Source organism: Cupressus sempervirens, chromosome 4 (genome assembly GCF_028749045.1).
Source record: "Cupressus sempervirens isolate cs-2001-9-10 chromosome 4, ASM2874904v1, whole genome shotgun sequence".
Classification (NCBI taxonomy): Eukaryota; Viridiplantae; Streptophyta; class Pinopsida; order Cupressales; family Cupressaceae; genus Cupressus; species Cupressus sempervirens.
In genome coordinates, this window is record NC_143121.1 from 659,631,037 (window position 1) to 659,655,394 (window position 24,358).

At 38.4% G+C, this 24,358-nt stretch overlaps 1 protein-coding gene across 5 annotated transcripts in view; it reads left to right on the plus strand.

The window, feature by feature from the left end:
- LOC149562978 (uncharacterized) overlaps window positions 1–24,358 on the plus strand; it is a 174,222-nt gene that overhangs the window by 80,236 nt on the left and 69,628 nt on the right. For all 5 annotated transcript variants that reach the window (XM_089826415.1, XM_089826414.1, XM_089826417.1 and 2 more), the window contains exon 5: window positions 7,307–7,384. In XM_089826415.1, the coding sequence (XP_089682541.1) occupies window positions 7,307–7,384 (78 nt within the window). The remainder of the gene's footprint in view (window positions 1–7,306; window positions 7,385–24,358) is intronic.

Consider the following 24,358-nt stretch of genomic DNA (forward strand, 5'->3'; position numbering starts at 1 on the left):
CCTTCAAGTCAATATCTTGCTCTGTGTCTTCCTGAGGTTCCTTCGTTTTTTGCAGTTGCTACTTCTTTTGTTCCTTTTCCAACCTCTTCATCAATGTCATATGCCACAAATCCTTCTCTTCTCCCCTCGTAGGGTGTTTTTGGTTTCCAATAGCCATTTATCCTCACCCAGAGTGCTGTAATGCCAAACAAGGCAGTTGTAAGATGTTTATGGATTCTTGAATTGCTATTCCTTCTACTCGTTTTCTAACAAGTCGTTATTCAGGGTCCATCATAGTTTTGTTCCAGTTAGTATCCAGTCTATACAGATTTTTGGTGATTATTGGGTCTTCCTCTAGTTCTCAAACATGGTTGGTGGTCAAATCGCCCTTAGTGGCACATCCCAATATGTTAACAGCTATTGTGTGAGATGTTCTTTCGTGGTAGGCCTTCAATTTAGATTGATTTATTGGTTCCTTGATGGGTCTATTATCAAGTGTTGTTAAGTTAGCTGCCCCATTACTTTCTATTTCTCTGATCATATAGGGCCCTAACCAATGATCTTTGAGCTTTTTGGGCTTGATTTCATTGCGATCGTTATATTTTAGATTTAACTGACCTGGTTGGAAGTTTGTTTTCCGAAGATCCTTATCATGTGCGAATTTTCTGTGGCCCTGTGCTATTTGAGGTATCCATTGGGTTGTCATTTGTTTTTATTTTAACTTTATTAGATGTTTAATTCATTCCTTGAGACTATGATCCCCCCCTCCCCCATCTATTCTCCATTGCCACTCTAAGGCGCAGTACTATGTCCCGTTGTTGCTTTGTACGTGGTTCTATATGCCCAAAGAGTTGTCGACAATGTTTCCTCCTAGTCACCTTCCTCCACACCACTTGTTTTATATAGTATTGACACAAGAACTTTATTGGTGGCTTCAACTTGACCATTAGCACGTGGGGAGTACAAATTGTGGAATATGCAAAATTCACTGGTCATCTCCCATACCACTTGATTCAAAAAATGTACGCCTTTATCACTAGTGAATGAAATTGGGATCCTAAATTTGGCAATTTGCTTGTACAACAATTGGGCAATACTTAGTGCAGTGTTATCTAGAAGTGTCCTAACCTTTGCCCATTTGGTCAGGTACTCTGTGGCTACTATAATGCACCTATAACGTTTGGTCATACTCATCCTTCGGGGGCCCACAAAATCTATTCCCCATCTCTCAAACAATTCCTAGGGTGTTGATGGGAATAAGGGCATAAAATCTCTTTTAAGATGTTTTCTTGGTCTTTGACATGTGTCACAACTCATTACCCATTCTTTTGCATCGATATGTAGTGTTGGCCACCACAATCCAACTACGAACACCTTTTGGGTTGTGGCATTAGGACCCATGTGTCCTCCTGCTAGGCCTTCGTGGGACTTAGTACGCTAGGGATCTCCTCCATCACGCACCTGCAGAGTACATGGCCCAACCCAATTTTGTAGAGTAGTCCTTAGATCAATTGAAATGTTTTTCTTTTTAAAGCTAGTTTCCTAGTTCAGTCTTTCTACCAGTTCCTCGAATTTTACTCTTGACAAATGGTCCGCCATAACATGGCTCTTGCTTGGACATACAATGATGTTAAATGTGGACTCCTCTAGTAGGAGGAGCCATCTACTAACCCCTCCTTGAATTATTTGTTTATTAACCAGGTACAATGCTTGGTGGTCCATACAAAAGGTCAAGGGTGTGGTGAGGAGATAATGTCGGAATCTCTGGATTGCGTATGCCATGCCTAGCACTTCTCTCTTAGTCATGTTGCAATTCCTTTCCACTTTTGACAGAACCCGACTAGTAAAGTATATTGGGTGGTCTAATCCTTCCATACCTGACTTAACTAGAGTGGCTTTGATGGCATAGTTGGACACATCTACATGCATGTGGAACTCCTTGCTCCAATTTGGGTAGACAAGGATTGGTGGTCCCACCAATCTTGCTTTTAACTCTTTGAGTGTAGTGGTTTGCTTTGTTCCCCATGTGAATGGTTCTTCCTTCCTCATGAGTTTTTCAATGGGCAAGGATATTTCTATAATTGCCCTAATTTTGTCTGGGCCAATCTTCAATCCTTCCTTGCACACAATATGTCCCACTAACTTCTCTTGAGGCACCATGAACCGGCATTTTTTTTGGTTTTAATGCTAGGTGTGCTCTTTGGCATCGCTCTATACACTCCCATAATGTTGAGAGGTGAGTTTCCTTCCCGTTGAATACTGATCGATCATCCAAGAATGCCTTGAAATTCTTTATTGCCACCCTGTTGAAGATGTGAAGGATGATCCTTTGGAATGTCATAGTGGCATTGCACAAGCCAAACAATATCTTATTGTACGTGTACACTCCATCTTCTACCACAAAAGTGGTTTTCAATTTATCTTCCTTTGTGACACTGATCTGATTATAATTGAAGGATCCATCCATGAATGAGCACATTTCATGCCCTACCACCTCCTCATGTATATTGTCAATGTCTGTGGAGGGAATTGGAAATGGATCTCTAATTGTCGCTGCATTTAGGCATTGGAATCTACATAGATTTTGATATGGTTTGCTTCCTTCTTTATTGAAATAACTATGGGCGACACCCACTATCTTGTTTGTACTTTAAAAATGAGTCTAGCCTCCATCATCTTCGTTATCTTCTGTACTTTTGCTGCATATTTCTTATTCATGTGGTACGACCTTTTTTGCATCGGTCTTGTCCCAAGTACTAAGGGTATCTTGTGTGCGCATAATTTTGGTAGCACTCCCTTTAGGTCCTTGTATGCCCCTGCAAATATGTCCTTGTATTGTGGGAATATTTTAAATGCAGCTCCTTTCAACACTAGGTCCCAATCATCTTTCACTAATATCACCTTGGGTTTCTCCTGGTCGCCCAAGTTTATTTCTGTTATATTCAGTTATTCGTACTTTATCTACTTGTCTTTCTCAAATTGGTGAGTAGATGTGTCATCTAGCCTAGCCATCCCCTCCTTGTATTCCTTATACTCAATTGGGTTTGTGTCCTAGTTATCTTCCATTTTTGTGACTTCAATTATGAGACAACTCAGTTGGAACATCTCATCCTCCTCCATTTGCGATTGGAAAAATCCTTTAAGAGAGGTAGTTTCATCTTTGGAACAATTTTGGAGCCTTAAGATCCCTTCCTCATCGTGCTCTATCTCTTCGTTTTTGTTGTTTTGCAGTCCTCTGGATTCAAAGTCAAATGCCAACTCCTGCTTCATTGTTTGGGTCCACAAATCGATTGTGTATCTCTTCCCCTTACTTTCAATGGATAGGTATTCTTTTTCTAGTTATGTTTGGCTTTTGCTGTCACCAACCATTCTTTGCCAAGTAGCGCATCTTACCCCTTCTCCAAGGTGATGACCATAAAGTCTAGGAAGAATTGTTGTATTCCCACCAGTTACTTTCTAGGCCATGAGCATGCCAAATGGTTTTATGCCAAGTTGGTCTGCCCCCACTAGATGGAAGGTAGGTGACCACAACATTAGTTTGTCGAGTGCTTTCCATGTCTCCTCAGGGGGTATATTGACTCTGAACCCTCCATCTATAATAGTATTGGTGAATTTATGGCCCATAATCTCCATTTATACTACGACAGGGGTCCTTCCTCTTCCTACCTTGAATGACATTGGATTTGGGGTTGGTAGTTCCTTTTGAGGAGTATATTTGTTCACATATTTTTCCATTGGCTTATCTTCTCCATGATTGGTATTGTTTTCTCCATGGCAAATATTATTTCCTTCTTTCTGAGAAATTGCTTCCCTTTGGGTAGTGTATCTAGTAAATCGACCAGCCTTACCGGTCCAATAACTTGCAACATTTGCTTTATTATATTGGCTTTTGATGCCGAGCGTACCGGGGTACTTTTTCTCTCCTAGTTGCATGTTTGTTCCTCTGCCAAGGCTATTTGTGCCTCTGTGAATCTTTTTTTTTTCAGTTCAGGAGTCCGAGTATGAAGCCTTATTTGCTTGCAGTCTGGTAACCAACATTATTTCTTCTTTGGATTTTGTCACTTCTAACATGTTCATTGCTTTCCCCTTGGGATAGTCAATATCTTCATGATTTCCTAGTCTGCACCATCGGCACAACATGTTTCTGCCATTTTGCTGGTTTTGGCAGTCATGCACAAAGTGTCTCCATTCATTGCACCTTCTACACTGTATCATTGGGTGGCCCTTCGTATCATACTGGATTCAGTTGTGTGGCGTACTGTTATTGCTGTTGTTGCTTCCACGTTAATAATTTTGAGAGCCTCTTGGGGAGGCATTAGAAATCGTGTCTCTTGGTGGTGTGGTGGGTGGGGTGGCCTATTCTGTTGTTAGAAGTACTTGCATAGTTCTTACTTTTAAGTTGTATGGGCACTCCTTGAGAGAGTGTCTTGCAACCTGACAGATGTCTCAAAATGTTTTTTTGGGACAATTAGTTCTCGTGTGCCCTTCGTTCATTCATTCCGTACACCGTAGTGCTTAAATTGTTCTTGATTCCCCTTCGCTTTCCTCATCGCTGTTGCCATCACTCATCTTCTTTTTGTTCCTTGATGTTTTCTTTTCACTCTCAATGTCCATTGCTCGATCGCATGCCTCCTTGTATGTGAATGGTGGTACCACCTTCATTTATCTATGGATGGAGGGAGTTAGCCCTTCTATGAACCACCTTTTTTATAATTCATATGCTGGTTTGTTTTCCAGCTTCCCTATTAGTTCCTTCAATCTCTGTTGGTAAACTCAAACACTTTCATTCTTCCCTTGATTTGTATTGTATATTTCTGTTACAACTTCATCATCTTTCCTTAATTTTCTGAATTCTATCTCAAAGGCCTTCCTCAGGTTGATCCATGTTGCCTTGTGTGTGACTGGAAGGTTGGCGTAGTAGTTGATTGCTATGCCTCATAGAGTAGCCAAGAAAGCTTTTAGTCAGTGGTCCTCATCTTCATATCTAGTGGCCTCCCGAATGGTTACACATGTTTTACAATGTTGTGTTGGGTCTTCCAACCCTTCCCTCATAAATTTTGGGAGTTTTTGTTTGTCTGGTGTATTTGAAATTTTTCTTCCCTGGCCTTGGGGGTTTTCTTCTTGTAAATTTCCTCCTCCTTGCCCTCCTAGTGCAGGTACTTCTCTTGTGTTGTTAGGCTGCAAGATCTCTCCTCCTCTACTTCATTTTGTTATACTTTTGTGGTACTGATATTCCCACCTTTTGGGGGTTTTCAGCTCTAGATACCCTATTTTCAATAAATCAGCTACCTCTCCCTCCAAACTTCTTTCTTCATCATTGCTTTTGGAATGTCAAGAGTGCTATGTTTCCCTTGACTCGCTTTCCCAGTTGTTGGTGCCTTCTCTGTTCCGTGTTGTGCTAATTATTGGTCCCTCCTCAATACCGCTCCCACATGGCGACCCTTCCCTTTGGTACTCACTATTGGTTATGTGGGTACTGTGATCTTGTTGGATTTGTTCAGTGAGGTTTTAGGATCTTTTCCGCCTTTCCACTTGTTGTGGCAGTAAGGGTCGTCTTACCTCCTCTTCAGTGTCCTCCAAGTTTTTTCCCATCTGATGTCTCCTATCTTTATTGGGAGGGAGGGGCATTAATTGTTACGTTTAGAGTTCGTTCGACGGTTACTTGTCTCCATAGGTTCCAACTCTCTATGGTTCCTTTTGTAAATTCATTGAATTACTTGGTGATTTCTTTGTTTCCTTTGGGTAGGCTCTCTTTGTTCCTTCACTTCTACTAGGCTTCGTGCCAATAACCTTGAAAAGCTCCCTGGGAGATCATGCATTGCTTCGTTCACTGTTAATTCGGCTCGTCCCGTGCCAGTAAGGAGAGCCATCTTCTTTGTCACCTACTGCACCTACTAGTCTACCGCTATGTCCCATGTCTGAACAAGGCCTTGTTTCAATTGATCCTCCTTGGTAACTTCCTTCTTCTCAATGTTGCTGTTTGCTATCACTATTTTCTGGTGAAAAGTTTGGCCCATTATGCTTCCATCTTTCCACCTCTTCGTTTAGATCTTAGGTTCGTACTAGGCAACAACACTAGAAATGTTATTTGCCAAATGTGGCAGAGTCTCGTGCCAAGTATGGAAGTAGTTATTTGCCATATGTGGAGAGGTTGTTATGCCAAGAATGGAAGCTATACACAGCAACTATATACCAATGCACTACTATACTAATAACTAGAACATACAAATTACACATAGATGGCAAAATATCATTTTATTAATTGTATGAAGGGACTATAGTAGCAATATTACCAGTGTCCCCAATACTACTATACATCCCAATTCCCTATAATCTGTACGTGCAAAGCTCTTGTTTGTTACAAAACCAACTGTTGCGAATCCTCAGAACATGCGGTATATCGTTTCTACTATCTACCTTAATTACTTTATTACTAGCCTACATCCACTCATCATCACTTGTATCTTCATCCTCAGTCTTGATCCCATCACCATCAACTTTATTATCTACATTACCCTCTACAACAACATTCTCCTCCTCACTTTCACCCTCAGATTTAGTTTCCATTTCATTTTTCACCACAACTTTTTGTTTCTTTGCAGAGGCAAATAATTCCTGACAATAAAGTAGAGGCAAAAATATCCAAGAACAATAATAATTCATAGCAACCCAAAATAGGTGGAAGTTTCACCTACTCGGCAAAAGCCAAATACATGGTTATGCCAACTTAGGTAAAGACAAAGAAATAGTTATGGGAGGTGGTAAATAAGCCCAAAAGAGGGTGAGACATTCAACTACACAAAGGTGTGTGTGAATGACACATGTAATTGTAGGATTATGTCATGTGTCCTCCTAACCACTCTAATATAGCCTAAGCAAGCTTAATAATGTGTAGGGCAAATAAATATTCCATACTAACAAAAGTAAAATAAAATCCTACATTAACATTGTCAACAATCTCCACCAAGTGCTAGTGTAATATTTTGCCTTCATTGACATCATGACAATTTGTCCATCAGTCTCCTTCGTTCAAAATGAAATCTTCTTGACATCAATAACAAACTTAACTACAATTAATTGAAATTCTCTATTGTGTTTTTGGATGCATTTAGAAGATTGATTTACATAGTTGAAGTCAATTAAGTAGTCTATGGCACATAGTATGATGTCGAATTTAGAACTACCTTTTTGTCTAATTAATATCACCATGTTAATGGAATGTGGTAAAATGTGGCATTTATTTCGATTTTTCCATGTACAAGTTATTGTAATTCAAATAAATTTGTTTTCCAATGACGTTTATTTTGTTTCTGTTATTCTTTGGCAGCATCTATTCCGGGACAGTTGCAGGAGCTAGGGAGGCATTCATTTGTGGTGTTCCTTCTATTGCCCTTTCATATAACTGGTATTATACCTGTACTCTTTAAGTAGTATTTTCTTGCAGCTCACTGTGCAATGTAATCCCTTATGTTCATCTTTTTGATGATAAATTTTTGGGATCTGTATGTCAAAGGTGATATTTCTTTAATTGATGAAGTGCAAGGTGTAGAACACAGTTCTACTACTAATAAGGGGTGGGAGGGGGGTGTAAATTAGTAGATATAAACTTTTGATCCTTAATCAAATTTAAACTTCTAATGATATCATCAAATTTCAATTTGAAAACTGAAAGGAAAGAGATGCAGCCACCCACTGAAAATAATACACAAGAGTTATGTGGAAACTTTGGATAGGAAAAACTATGGTGAGAAATGCTGCTACGATCTATTGCCCTTATCCAGCCTTGCAATTAGTAAGTTTACAATCTTTTAGATCACTATTCCCAAGGAATCACCAAATTCCTTATAAGAGCACCAGGTCTTTCAAAACCATAATTCAACTATCCAAGCACCAACACTGAAAATCTCACAGTTCTAAATTATCACTGATTTAAATATCAGAAAAGTCATACAACTTTAGAGACATACAAATCATTACACCTTGAATGTAGACAGTCTTGAGCGTTCTGTACTGTGTTCTACAAGCATACTCTGCGCTCTTAAAACTTTAATGAATTTGATTGTTCTTTTTGCAGATTAAATTTAAAACATGTAAGCACACTTTAGCAATTCTGCTTATATAAATTCTGAATTAAATAAAACAATGTGCAAGTTATACTTGATTACTGCAAAATTCTTCTTAATTCTCTTTAAATATTCCTCTACTTGTCTCATCGAAATTTCCTAATCAAAATGTGTATCAACAATCTGCATTTCTATGCTTAAAGCTCTTCCATCGAGCTTTGCCTAGGAAGATTTTTGCTTTCAGTAAATACTGATATCTAGCATATTCTTTTCAACAAAAGTGTTTCTCATTCATCGCATACACAGCGATTGCAATGTATAAATAGCATTCATCCTTTCTTTATCAGTAGGAACTTGTAACTGCCATTAGTTGGGAGGTTGTAACTGTCAATACAACTGACAAATCATCATCCAAGTGCCTGCCACTGTGGCTTCATACTAAACTGACAGCTTCTCTTTCAATGTTTTTGTATATATATATATATATATATATATATATATATATATATATATATATATATATATATATATATATATATATATATATAGTAAGTCACAGGATATGCTGAATTTCATCTATGAAGTTTGAATTTTAGCGAAATTTTACCCTTGAAGAACATCATCCGAATTTTATGATATTTAATAGAATATTGTTATTTATAATAATATTATTTGAACCTTGTGACTTAGGATATCTAAATATTGATATATACACACAATGGTAAGGAGAAGTTTACAAAATTGATAACATCAAATGATCTTTGATTCATGCTGACAGACCAGATTTCTATTGATTATAGACTGCAATACAAGTCAGGATTATTTAAGATAATGCAATCTGAGATTATGTCTCGAAATTCATTCTGCAAAAGGTTAATACTTCTGCATATCTACCACCCAAATTGAACATTTTTAACAGTATACTGGCATTACAAAGTTATTTCCATCATTTCTATGGCTCTCTCATAATGAGTACGGAGACATACTTATGTATTGAAGAGCAAATACATTATTGATTCATGTTTCTCCAATATTAGTTGCCGTTATTTGTTTGTTCTTCAACCTAATATCAGATACTTCAGAGTCAACAGAACCCAATATGCATTAAGGCAATTACAATAAAGAAACGACTCTAGCTCTCCAATAATTCCATCTTTGCTTCACTTTATTGACACTTGTTAATTGCCGTCTTTTTGATCGGCTTCTATGGTATTTTAGTTTCAAGTTGATCATTCTTTTCATCGCTATCTTCACACTATCATTTACAACATATCATCTACACAAGCGATGCTTTTATATGAATTACAGCTTTCTCTTAATGCTCTTAAGCTAACGCATGCATATTCTCCATCATTGAATCGAATTTGTGTTTTCTTTTGTATTACTCCAAGCGTATCATATAAAACCATCTGCTAATCAGGAGCAAAACACAACCCAAAGATCTGTCAACACCTGCTAAGAGCAAAACACAACCCATCGGTATTAGTCCGATTTTGAAGAACTGTCTGCACCTGCAAATTGCTCGTAGCACCATGGGAGGAGATCTGTACTGTTGTTTTTGAGGGCAATTGTTTGCTGCAATTGGGTGTTAGATGTCTGCAGGTATACATATTATCCTGGGCAGCCAAATTCCTATCAAGCACATGGTTTGTAAGTGCTGGACATTCCTGTATAGGGCAGCGTCTGCATTTATCTAAGGCTGCGGTCATAGTTTCTGACAATGGCGTTTCAGCATAAGCCATGTTGGGAGCTCATTTTTGCATCATATTTTGCAAGCTGAATGTAGTGTTTCATTCTTCCATCCATGCTAACAGTTAGCCCTAGGTTACATTGTTTTAAATTAAATATCTATTGATGCATTGTATTGTTCAATGTAAATGGTTGGAGTTGTAATAAGGAGTTACACCACAACTGTTCAATGAAATGGCAAGTTGTAGTTATGTGTTTTACTCATTAGTATGCATGCAAAGTGTTTGTAGAAAGGCCTAGTGGTTGTAGGTGCCAAGGGTTGGAAATAGCTAGTATATCATTTCTATAACAACCTTGCATTGTCAAAAGCATTCAATAGCTTATTTGCAACCTACAAACTTAAACACAATCTGAAAATAAAATACAATGAGATAAAACTTGCATGCAAAGTGTTTGAAAAAATGTCAAACATCTGAGGTGAAGCAACTTGATGATTGTTAAGAGTTCGAACAAGCTGGGTTCTTCAAAAATCCTTTACACAATCTCCACCGTATGTGTTTCTCTGCCATTTCCTATCCAAACTTTATTCATTCCAAGTGTAAATTGTTGTTCTTTATGTCCAAAGTTCCAATTTTCTCATCCTTGGCCATTTTATCATCATTTTTATTCAGTTCATGATTTAATTGAACAAAATCATTTTGTGATGTTGCTATCAGGATTTAACTTTGTAGCTTTTGAGTCAAACTCATTGGTCCATGTTTCATGAATAGTGGTTTACACAAACCCATTTCTAATGACAATGAGTAGAATATTTAGCACTCATTGGAATATAGGTGACGCTCACAGAGGTGAAGCATTGGGTTTTCATCACCAAGTATGCAAAGTTCATTCTATACTTGTTGCTTCATTGATTCCAAGGGCATCCTAATTGCTCTTTATCTTTATTATTCCATTCTTATCTCATCCTAAGAAGGTTCTGATGTTGCAAGTAGTCAGTTCTTTGCTATGCAAGGTATTTTCCAATTTTCCTTAGTGCAGAGATGGAATATGAAATTCCGAGAAATTACTCCAAACTTGGAATGGAAAACTCAATCTAAAGTAGGAACATGTCATGTCCCCTTTTGTTAAAAATTGGTTTTGGTCAATAGTAACACATTTTATTCTTCTATGGGTTAAGCATAAAAGATTAAGGGGGATAATTAATTTACTTTATATAAATGCCAAAATATTGTCAATATCAAAAGGACATTTAAATATTAAAATAATATTTGAAAACTCATAGGTGGGAGTTCAATTATGTCCCATAAGGGGAAATTTGAAATATATCTAATTACGACTTTCCTGCCAAGAGTAGAGTGGGAAATTGAAATATTTCTAACTTATGATTTCCCACCAACCATAAAATTGGAAAGCAAGAGTGGATTGGGAAATTAAAATACTTCTAATAATGATTTTCCCACCAAATGCAGATTTGTAAAGTTAAGTAATATTTCTAGTTAATGTTTTTCACACCAAATTTGTGAAGGACAAGATAAACATTGTTGTCCATAAAGTTGTATTATCTCTTGGTGATAGTAAAATATGTGTTAGGAAGTTGTTAGTTACCGAAGGGTGTTATGACGTGACGGTTGAGTCGCAACCCTTCATGTAGTTTATGTATGCTTCGTCATTCACGAGAAAGGCATATGATGTTATCTCATCTTGTCATTGTATTGTCATGTGATGTACTTGAGAGAAGAATTAATGGAATATATAGTCGTGGTTTCCTAAAACATTGCATTTGTATTTACTTCTATGTTATACCTATATTTCTGTTGCATGTATTAAAACCAGCTTACAGTAACTAGTAAACATTTCGCACCATTGTCTTTAAAAGATTTCGGGAAGTAACAGTGATTGAATGGCAAAGGGAATGTGATGGGGCAACCAGTAGATAACAACCATAACAGCGAGGAAGACGAGAACCCCAAGTTGTTTGAGGGTGAATGAGAGTTGGCAAGAGATTTCGTGTCACTACTTTAGGCATTCGTAGAAATACACGTGTGTAGAGAAGCTGCAGGAGAATGAATTCTTGAAGGTATTGTGTGGAGCGCATTCCAAGTTAGTCCTGCAATTGATTGTTTGATGAGTCGTCTCCCATGGTTATTTGCATAAACATTTCTAGTACTTCAGAACTAAAGGGAAGAAATTAAATGAGACAATTGATGTCAACAAATCCTCAAAAATTTCTACTGAGAGAGGGCCGAGCGTTGTCGTCATGAAGAGGAAAATGAAGCCCACCGCAGGGGAGACATGAAGTGAACCCGAAGGGGAAATGAATAAAGAGTACACAATGTCATGATTATGTCCTACAATGACATGAATCGTAGACAAAAATATCATATAAAAAGGTGTGCTTCAAATTTTTATCATGTGTTACTTTTTTGTGGATGAATAAAGTGAAACATTTATGTCAAACTAATTGAATAAGAATAGAAATACAAAAAAGAAATAGAAGAGTGGGAGGCCACTGGAAGGGTCGTACTACTGCAACAACAATTTGAGAGAAGACAAAAACTATAGAGGATTGTCAAAGGAGGATTGGAAGAGGGTGAAGGTGAGCTTGTAGGTAGTGGACACAGAGAGGTGTTTGGACACGTTAACGAATGGAATAGTGAGGATTTAATTGAAGAAACAAAGAGTTTTCTTGGAAATCTAACCTTAACTCCATGTACGAAGGCAAGGGAGGTCCAAAGGAGGGAGAGAGAAGAAGCTGAGGGTAGAGTCGCTGAGGATACTAGTGCTGCCACAAGTATCGAAGTGATTGAGAGGCATAGGGATCAAAGTAGTTTACCAAGTTTAGACACTCCTAGTGGTTTAGAGACATCAAGTGAAGGTGTACAAAACTCTACGAGTAATGAGACATCAGGTTCAAGGGTGCCAACACAACCTACGGTACTAACACAATCAACACAACCAACACAACCTACGGTACTGACACAACCAACTGTACCAACACAACGAGTACCTACGCTAGCCACTATTGTCAAGCAAAAGCAAAAATGTCTAAGTTCATCGGCAATAGGAAAGATGTCATGTGACACTGCAAAACGTGCGAGGCAATTTGGACAATCAATGGGTGACAAATCAGGATGACTGGGTAAACAATTCCCAACAATATTGATGGGAGTGGTCATTGAGTGGTTCTCAGATGTCGACACAAGAAAGGTGGCCACATGGGCAAACCTAAAGAAAGAATTTCAAATAGAATTCCGAATGCTAGGGGATGACAATGAAATTGTGGCGAAAATCTATAACACAAAACAAGCTAAAGATGAAACCGTTAGGCGGTACGGACAATGACTTGAAGAATTAGTGGGGAAGATAGCAAGTCTACTAGTTGATGAATTGAAGAAGCTTTGGTTTATTGAAGGGTTGAAGCTTGCTCTTCGGGAAAAAATGAAGATAGTGCCTTCGACATCGTACGAGGAGGCTTATAGTGGAGTAATGGATGTGGAGACTGAGAGCAAAATGACAAAGAAAAATGAGAGAAAATCATTAGATGACAATGAAGATGAATTTGAGCTCTTCAAAAAGATATGCTCGTATAATGAAAGAGTTCAAAAGCACGAAAAACAACATCCGAAGTGACGAAGGGGATGTATGGTGTATGTACTATGGACAAAAAGGAAGAAGATCACATGAAGGATTCCTGTCCAAAGAAATATTTTTTATGACATCTGACAAAATGTTGGACATTCCACTAAGGAATGCCCGTACAACATGACAACAAGAGAGCTTCAACAAATCTTAATGACACAGGAAGCATCTACTTTAGCAATGGGGGCGAGAAACACAAACACCAATTTTGCATCATCTGGCGGTTACAGATGTAACCGGTGGGAAGAGGTGGAAACAAACATAATAACAATAGTTGGGGCCATAGCTGTAATGTCCCCGTCATAAAATAAATGTATTTAATTAATCTCTGTAACGGGCTGATTGATTAAATTTAGTTCGGACCCATTTTATTTTGTCTTCATAGTTTGTGTCGCTGTCGGCTATCTTTGTACACCCTCAGAATGGTTTCCTAACAGGTATTTAAGCACGGTTGTAGGTAGTCTGTAGGTATGATTTAGATTATATTTCTTTGTACTACGAATTCCTGTTGGAGTTCTGGATTGTTCGTCATTTCGGAAGTGAAAGATCTTCCCTATTTGGCTCACATGGTTTTGGTGGGACTCAACCCTCACCCTACTCCTTCCTTGCATGTACTACTTGTTCGAATTTGGCAAATTGGAGTGCTCTTTTCTTGGCAAACATATTTGGAAGAATTTGTGTATTTGAATCTTTTGGTTCGGCGCCTACAATTTGTGTATATACACTCTGCATTTTCATGTGGTATCTGGTTGATGTGCTTGAGTGATTTTCCTATCCATAATTCTCCACATACGACATTATTGCTCCCTTCATTTGCATGTGTGGCCATTATTATACACTCTGTACATCCCTCACAGACCCACCGTATGGACCCCATTGCCGTACTTCCCTGCAGACTACCGTATTGCACATTCTCTGTCCCATACGACTCTGTTAATACTGTACACTCATTTGGCAACATATGGACTTCCTACTTCGTACCCCTTCCCTCCCACTCTGACCGTACGAACTTCTTAGCATCTCGTACGACCACTTGACCGTACGGATATATTCCCCCATTGTACGGCTTCTAAAGCAAATCACCGTACCTTGCTCTCACCGCTATCACCGTACAGTTACTCTTCCATTCTCGTACGGACGTGCTTCCCAATCATCATATAGTCATCCTCTGTTCTGTGCCTCCTATTGCATCCGTATGGACTCATATTGTGTATTCCCCTCTTCATCCTCCACAGCGCGGTACTCATAGACGTTAATCGCCTGGGCCATTACGGTATTAATCAATTTGGAACATTACAGTGGTATCAGAGCCTTTGATCTTCCCTGCCTGTGGAAGTGAATGCAAGTTTATACTCGGAGGAGAAGACGAAATAACCCTATTGATAGAATGTCAGATCATCAAGATCCTACAATAGAACTCATGGATCTTTTAAGAGAGCTGTATAGAAATCAAAGGCAAATCAACGAAACCCAAAGGCTTATGCAAGAAACTCTACAAAAATTGGCCGAGGGAAAGACAACAGGAGAACAAAATGGGCATAGTGGTGATTTTGTTTTGGGAAGGACAAACTTTCAACCCTCTCGCTCTCGACCCTCGATACCCATCTTCCTTCCAAGGATGGAGGCACCACACAAAGGAAGAGAGCCCACATTTGAGGAAATGCAAGAAAAACTTCGGGAAGATTGGCAGAACGATGGAAGGTAATATATCTTATAGAGACTATGTTGATTTAAGAATGAGATATTCTGGTGGAGGAAATCGCAGTTATTTTAATGATGATCTCAGGAGAAAGATCGAGAAGGTAAACTTATCGCCCTTTGATGGATTTGGAATCATTACCGCACAACCGTGGGTCCTAAAGGTAGATACCTATTTCCAACTCAATCCAATGCCCGAAGAGGAAGCAATCAAATTCGCAGCACTTCCTCTGGAAGGAGTGGCACACGAGTGGTGGCATCATGGATTGGTCACTCTTGGACACAACCAAGTGATCTCATATATCGAGTTCATTGAGAGACTCATTGATCGTTTTGACGAGAAGGATCCTGAGCTAAACTTTAAAGATCTAGCTTAGTTAAAGCAAATGGGCATGGTAGACAACTATGTCACGAAGTTCCAAAGGTTATCAGTATTAGTCACAGACACCTCTGAAAGACGTCGGATTGTGTTATTCATGGATGGGCTGAGAGAGCCTCTGAGAGGCTGGATCAAAGGGTTCAACTCGTGTACGCTCAACAAAGCTATTAAGAAGGTACACGACATGGCCGCATCTTCCTCCAAAACTCAAGCAGTTACACCAACACCATCTCAACCAGAAGACAAAGACAAGGAGCCAATTCAGAAAAAACCTCAGCTTGATGAAGATTCTTGGCAAGAGCTTAGGAGGAAAAAGCTCTGTTTCACATGCAAAGAACCATGGGGTCCTAGTCATTGCTACCTTGGGAAGGGAAAGATTCACTACATTGAGGTGATGCTGATGATGATGAAGAACAAACACTTGTAGCAATTGACGAAGAGATTACCTAGCAGGAGAGAATAAATACCTTGATACAAAAAGGAGGTTCCATTGCTACCCTGACTATGTCGACTGGAGGTGGTATCTTCAAAGTTCGTGGCACACTTTACGGAAAACGAGTCCCAATCATGATTGATAGTGGCACCACACTCAATTTCATCAATTCATCTTTGGTCACTAGTAAAGGCCTGTGCGCAGTTGAGCACGGAGGACTTGAGGTTAAGGTTGGAGGAGGAACCTTGTTACCTTGCACTCATGTGATCCCACGGCTACAGATTTCCATGGAAAACTATTCCCTTGTAGATGATTTCTTTGTCATCGATTTGGTTGATATTGACATCATTTTGGGCATCCAGTGGTTGGAAACTCTTGACCAGTACGCTCAGTTTCAAAAGGATGGACTTTTCATTCGAGACGGATGGCAAGAAGGTGTTGCTAAGAGGAGTGCCAAATAAAGGGTCGAGGGAAGTCACCATCAAGAAGATGGAGGCAATTTTTAAACAAGATTTGGCCCCAGACGCTGCAAGTAAAAATTAGATAGTCAACACCTCTCTGCATCCCGTGGATAATTGGCGGGCCCGTCTATTGACTAAGTATTCGAAGAACACTTTTGCATGTGAGTTGATGGATGGTTATGTACGTGATGAAAGATACAAAGTTATTGACGACATCATTTACTTCGATGGGAAGATCTACTTGGTACCTGACTCAGAACTGAAGGAGTTGATTATGGAAGGTTTAGAACCAGGTTTGCGTTTGCTTGAGGACAAGCAAACTTTGGGACGAGAGGACTGTAATGTCCCCGTCATAAAATAAATGTATTTAATTAATCTGTGTAACGGGCCGATTGATTTAATTTAGTTCGGACCCATTTTATTTTGTCTTCATAGTTTGTGTCATTGTCCGCTATCTTTGTACACCCTCGGAATGGTTTCTTGACGGGTATTTAAGCATGACTGTAGGTAGTCTGTAGCTATGATTTGGATTATATTTCTTTGTACTACGAATTCTTGTTGGAGTTCTGGATTGTTCACCATTTCGGAAGTGAAAGATCTTCCCTATTTGGCTCACACGGTTTCGATGGGACTCAACCCTCACCCTACTTCGTCCCTGCATGTACTACTTGTTCGAATCTGGCAAATTGGAGTGCTCTTTTCTTGGCAAACATATTCGGAAGAATTTGTGTATTTGAATCTTTTGGTTCGATGCCTACAATTTGTGTATATACACTCTGCATTTTCATGTGGTATCTGGTTGATGTGCTTGAGTGATTTTCCTATCCATAATTCTCCACGCATGGCATTACTGCTCCCTTCATCTGCATGTGCGGCCATTATTATACACTCCGTACATCCCTCACAGACCCATCGTATGGACCCCATTGCCGTACTTCCTTGCAGACCACCGTACTGCACATTCTCCATCCCGTACGGCTCTGTTAATACTGTACACTCATTTGGCAATGTACGGACTGCCTACTCTGTACCCCTTCCCTCCCACTCTGATCGTACAAACTTCTTCTTAGCATCCCGTACGGATACCATTTCCCCCATTGTACGACTTCTAAAGAAAATCACCGTACCTTGCTCTCACCCCTATCACCGTACAGTTACTCTTCCATTCCCGTACAGACGTGCTTCCCAATCACTGCACAGTCATCCTCCGTTCTGTGCCTCCTATTGCATCCGTACGGACTCATACTATGTAATCCCCTCATCAGCCTCCACTGCGCGGTACTCATAGACGTTAATCGCCCGGGCCATTACAGTATTAATTAGTTGGGAACATTTGGGAACATTACAAACATTATAATAGTTGTATCTAGTATGATGCAAGTAGATGCCCAATGGGATCGCCAATAGTTGCGCAGTGGCAACATTGCTAGCGCCCTACTATTCTCTAGACCCCTCAAATTATATGGGTATGGGGACCCCACATTATATAGGGAATCAAACCCTATAGAATGGCCCTACTATTCTATGGCGCCATAGAACCTAAAATTCTATAGGGGGGCTAGAGTAACCCTTTAAAATAGTAGGGCATTGGGTGGTGAAAACACTTTGCAAGAGATTGGACAAGGGCGAAAGTGTTGCAGTTTATGTGCAAATGGTGTGGTCTCAAAGACCATGACAACACGAAGTGCCCAAAACCTAGAGTAAATCTTTTGAACATTGAGGGGAGTAGAGAGGAGGTCCTTGCCATTACCCAAATGCAAGCAAAGAAGGTGACCTACTCAAACCCTGAAACTGAGAAAAGGAGAATGCGAGAAGCAAAGGTTGATATTGAAAAATAAATGATGGCAAAAAGAAGGGAGACAAATGACATTGTCAACACCTCGATAAGGGGTCAAGCTGAACAAAACATCATATGACAAGTGTTACAAACTGAAATCCCTCTCAAGTTTAAAGTCCTCATTGCTATGCTACAGTTGAGAACAATTCTGCGACACCATGCCCAAAGGCGTCAGTTAGCACGACATCAAACCCATCAGGACTTTAATGGCACAATGAGTCATGATTGGGATACAATTCTTCATCTTGGACTTCGTGGTAATACCACTGAAAAAGGGCTATGATGCTATCCTTGGCAGAGGTTGGTTAGTACAGATCAACGCAAACCACTCCTAGAAGACGAATACTCTCTCAATGGAGAGAGGTGGTGGAAAATATACAATTGATCTATACACACAAATGGTGAGTGAGGATGTGGCATCTTCATATGAATCAGAAGCAGAGGAAGAAATTGATGAAGGGAAGTGACGAATGGAACAAAACAAAGAGGGAGTTTGAGAAATAGAGGGATGTTTCGACAATGATTTGGACTTGCTAAATGGACTCTTCCATTGGCAAATGGATGATTATGAAATGTTCCACTGCAATATGTTGCAAGTGGATGTCTAATGTATACTTTGCTTGATTAAGTATGAGGCTGTAAGAATTCTGCCATACTTCCAGTCAAGTAATGAAGGAGTCTTAAATCTTTCATCTCAAATTCTTTGATTAGATCTTTCTTGCATTGATCTATAAGATGATCATCACTTGTTATTAGTAAATCATCAAAATATAGTATCAAAATTACCATATCATCTTTATCCCTTTTATAATATAGATTTGGATAAGTTTCATTCTTGGAGAATCCTAAGCTGGTGAGATACTTATCAATTCTTTCATACCATGCCCTTGAAGCCTATTTAAGCTCATAGAGAGATTTCTTGAGCCTGCAAACAAAAACTTTAGGGTTATGAGTTTCAAATCCTTCAAGTTGCTCCAAATATACCTCTTCTGTAATCTTTCCATTCAGAAATGTTGATTTTACATCCATTTAATGTACTCTCCATCCCTTTGATGCTACAATAGCTAGAACTGCTCTTATAGAGTTGTATTTGGCAACAAGAGCAAAGGTTTCTTCATAATCAGTTCCCTCTTTTGAGAGAATCCCCTGGCTACAAATCTGGTAATATATTTTTCGATGATATCGTCAGCAGCAAGCTTGATTTTAAATATCCACTTAGAAGAAATGACGGATTTTCCTTTAGGTCTTTGAATAATTTCCCAAGCATCATTCTTAATAATGGATTGGTATTCTTCTGTCCTTCCAAGCTGTGTGTTTAGTAGCATCTAAAACATTGGTTGGTTATGATTTAGATAAATCACTCATGTTTGCTGTATAACTAAAAAATCTTTTGGGTCTTTTGCTTTCTCTAAAGGTTCCAGATGGTGCAGTGAAGTCTTGTGCTTCCTCTACTGTCTTAATAGCCCAAAGTGGTCTTTTCTTTGGATTTTCAGTTTCCTCAAGATTAAGATTTTGAATTTCATCTTCAATTTCTTCAGTGTTCTCCCTCTGAAACTCAGATTCAATATTTTCTTCAGAACTAGGTAAGGAGAGGGTTCTTCAGAACCTAGGGCTCTTTTGAATGCTAAATCTTCTTCAAATATTACATGCCTAATGTTTTTTTGACCAGGTATGTAATGTTCCCAATTTTAAATTAATTTGGTGCCCAAGTTATTAATGTTTGTATTTAGGGGTTTCGATTGATTTAGTATATCTTGGACCCATTTTTTATTTTGTTGTTCCGAAGGGTATTTAAGCACGACATGTAGGTTGTAGTTAGGGAGCAATTTGGATTATTTTCTCTATATTGTGAATTCCGGTTGGAGTTCCCTGTTGTTCGCCATTTCAGAAGTGAAAGACCTTCCTTATTTGGCTTGTGCGGTTTCAATGGGATTCAATCCTCACCCTATTTCGTCTATGTACTTGGCTCGGATCTGGAAAATCAAAACATCTTTTGTATGTGGAATATTATTATTGTTTGGCACAAGTGTGTATCTGTTTGGTATCTGGTTTCCTGCAAGTTACTTGTGTTAAATATATTGCATTTGCATTACATATTGCGTCATCAAACTACTCTGCATTTTCCTTGCCGTACATTACCTTGTCACTCACCCACAACAAGTACGGCCTGCCTTACGGACTCATAGCTCCCACCATACATCCTCCTCACTTTCCCATTGTACTCCTACCACAGCCACTGTATGACATTCACAAGCCATCCGTACGGCTTGCACAAACCTGTTTGTACAACCTTTCTTTAGCCACTGTATGGTATATCTGCTTCCCTGCAATACATTGTACGGACTATCCTGTATGGTCCTCCAATTGCCCATACCGTACGCCAGCCCAATCTCCTTTCGTACCAGTACCACATCGCAGTACGAACTCCATCTAGACGCCAAAGTGATTGGAGAGCAATTTTCCTGATTCGTTTACGTGAATAGGTCACTACAGTGGTATCAGAGCTAATGATCTTGCCAGCCTATTGGGATGATTGAGAGATTTTGGGATTGGGATAGCGCTATGGCGCTAAGCAGTGACGAAGAGTGGTGGTTGAAGACACTACAAGGGATTGGCAAAGAGCTCAGCAAAGGTGTTGGTCTTCCATTAGATTTGTTGGAAGTATGTTTGTGTAAGGTTAACCAATTACCTTCAAGATTTATACTGAGAATCCTCTCACCGATTAAAGATGCCTTAAGTCAACCCAGCTTTTAAGACACCATGACAAGGGGAAAAGGTTGGCAGTTGTAGCATGTCTCAGTGAGATCTTGAGAATATCGGCTCCTAGAACACTATATGATGATAACACCATGATAGAGATCCTGCATTTGATTGTTGACAGCTTTCAGAGTCTAGATGACATTAGTTCTAGCCCTTTTTGTAGAAAATCTACAATCTTGGAGAATTGTGCAAATGTAAAAAATGGGTCCGAGATATACAAAATCAATCAAAACCCCTAAATACAAACATTAATAACTTGGGCCTCAAATTAATTAAAAATTGGGAACATTACAAGGTATGAAAATCCTATATGCTTTAGATGTTTCACTATACCTGACAAAAATACTTTTCCTCCTAGAGGGTTCTAACTTAGATCTCTTTTCTTTTGGAACATGTATACATATTGGGCACCCAAAATTCCTAAGATGACTTATATTAGGTTTAACCTTAGTAAAGACTTCTTCAGGAGTTTTATCTTTAAGTTAGGAGTGAGAACTCGTGTTTTGAATATAGACAATAGTACAAGAGGCTTTTGCCCAAAGATAATATTCTAAATTTTGATCAAACATCATAGCTCTTGCTAATTCTGTAATTGTTCTCTTCTTCCTTTCTGCTACCCCGTTTTGTTGTGGGTTATAAGGAACGATATACCCCCTCTTAATTTTTGTTTCTTTACAAAACTCTCTAAACAAATCTGAAGTATATTCCCCTCCATTGTTAGTTCTAAGAGTTTTAATTTCTTGTCCTGATAAGTTTTCAGTTAAGGTTTTGAATTCTTTAAATCTCTTAAGGATTTATTCGGATTCTTTACATTTTAAGAAGTAAATCCAAGTTTTCCTAGAGAAGTCATCTATAAAAAAGTATATAGTACTGGAATCCTCCAAGACAAGGAACAAACATAGGTCCACATAAATCTGAGTGGATTAATTCTAAAACATTGTTAGTTTTTCTAGTGCTATTATGAAATGGACTTTTGGTGTTCTTACTTAGAGCGTATCCTTTGCATATGCTTGAGTGATCTTTATTCAACTTAGATAAACAAGTTACCCTCTTCTCCATAGTTGATAAGGTTTTGAAATTTAGATGTCCTAACCTTTTGTGCCATATTTCGTTTATATCAGCAGCTTCATGAATTAAGGCTTGAATAGGTTGACAAGGTTCTGTATTTAATTCATACAAGTATCCCTTTCTTTGACAAATTAACTTTGATTTCTTAAATGAAGAGTTCTTAGACTAGGTCATTACTTTACTGTCCATGAATGCAACATTATGTCAATCGTCTTCAAGTGCTGTAGTGAAGATTAGATTCCTTTTTATTCCTGGTACACAGAGTACTCCTTTGGGATGTAGAGAACCACCCGACTTTAGTTTCATGATGCAATTCCCAATTCCTTTGACTAAATGAGTGAAATTATCACCGATGGTAACTTTGCCATCAACTTCTTCAGATATAGAGTCCATTGCTTCTTTGTATCCTGTAATGTGTCGAGATGATCTGTGATCAATTATCCATGCTTTGCTTGATACTTCATTTGATAGTGTAGAATACAATACATGATTCTCAGGATCATAGTTATCTTTTTTCCTAGTAACGTTTATACAGTTTACTTGCTGCGTTGTATTCTTAGGGTAATTAGATCTACAGTGTCCAAATTTTTCACATTTGAAGCATTTTAGTTTGGATAGCTCTTTCTTAGGTTTGTCATTTCTTTGATTACCCTTCTTCTTCTTGAAGTGTTTTTTCTTACCTTTATAGGAATTTGTATTAAGAACATGAAGTTCTTCATCTTCAATTTTCAATCTTCCTCCTTTTTAAAGTTTCCTAGATTCTTCTTGCAGGCAATCTCCTTTAATTCTATTAAAGTTTGGAAGATCGTCTTTAACACTTACTTGTTGTGAGGATGCTTCCCATGAATCTAATAACCCATATATAGCCATAAGTGTTAGTTCCTTGTCTTCAATTATGGTCCCTACACTTGCAAGTTCGTCTCTTAGACTAGCCACCCTTAGGAAGTAAGAGTTCATAGATTCTCCCTTCTCTATCTGTATGTGATTTAGTTGCCTTTTTAGTGTGAGGGTGCTAGTTGCATTGTTAACTTCATATGCATTTAATAATGCATTCATCATATGAAATGTTGTTTGATGTTTCTTTAGCATAGGTACTATTTCATTTTTCACTCCATCTAATATGATCTGCATAGCTTTCCTATTTACTTTACTCCAGATAGTTTTATTAGGTTCAACAGCAGGTTGCTTGGATGCTGAATCAACAAATTGTTTCACATCATTGTCTTCAAGAATCATCATAATTCTGAATTTCCAAACAACAAAATGTTCTTTCTCATCAAATCTGTCCTCGGGTCTGATTCTACTTGCCATTGAAGATAGAAGGATGTTGCTAGATATATAAAGTTTGATTGTTTAATTTGTAGAGCCAAGGTTCTACTACCAAAGCTCTGATACCATGTAAAGTTTCCGCAAATTCTTCTATAAAGCAGATTCTGAGATAATACCTTCTTTCTTGCTTGCTGAAGATGATCTTCTTTAGTTCAGACTTGAAGTGTTTATCAATAGTATAAATACTATTCTGGAAATGTTCTTACTCTGCAATAATTCGAATAAGGCAGTAATGTAGAGGAGCAAACTCTATTTTGTATTGTGTCCTCTCTATCCTCATACTTACCCTATATTTATATTGAACCCAAGAGGCATGTCCTTACAAAGGACATGACTCTTCTAGGTCGGCCCTTATAATTAATTATGCTCCAATATCGGCATCTATTAGAAGATCAAATTAGATAGCAAACAAAGTTTAACAACTATGCAAACTAAACATTATTTAATACTCCTAAATGAGACGCTGATAAGGTAATTCATAAAGGGTTATAAATAGGCAAATCCTACATGAGGATGTCCATGTTTTATCTGATCATGTATGATCTGCTGTTCAGATCAGTATGTTATCAAAGTTGCATAGAATTAGCATTTAGGGACACTCCGTCAACCCCCTTCATCTTAATCTTAGTTTTTCTTCTTGATGTGTATATAGTAAAAATTGTTGTCTCCATTTTGTTGTATGTCGTCAGGAGACGACTTTCTTTTTTGGGGAGGACGACGTTGTCTGTCAAGTTGTATTATCTCTTGTGACTGTTGAGTCACAACCCTTCAAGTAGTTTATGTATGCTTCATCATCTGATGTTATCTCATCTTGTCATTGTATTGTCACGTGATGTACTGGAGAGAAGAATTAATGTAATATACAATTATGGTTTTCTGAAACATTGCATTTGTATTTACTTATGTGTTATACCTATATTGTCGTAGCGTCTATTAAACCCAGTTTACTGTAACCAGTAAACAAACGCAAAGAATGTTTGGGAAAGTGGGGGATTATGCCATTTTTACTTCTCAATTTCTCTT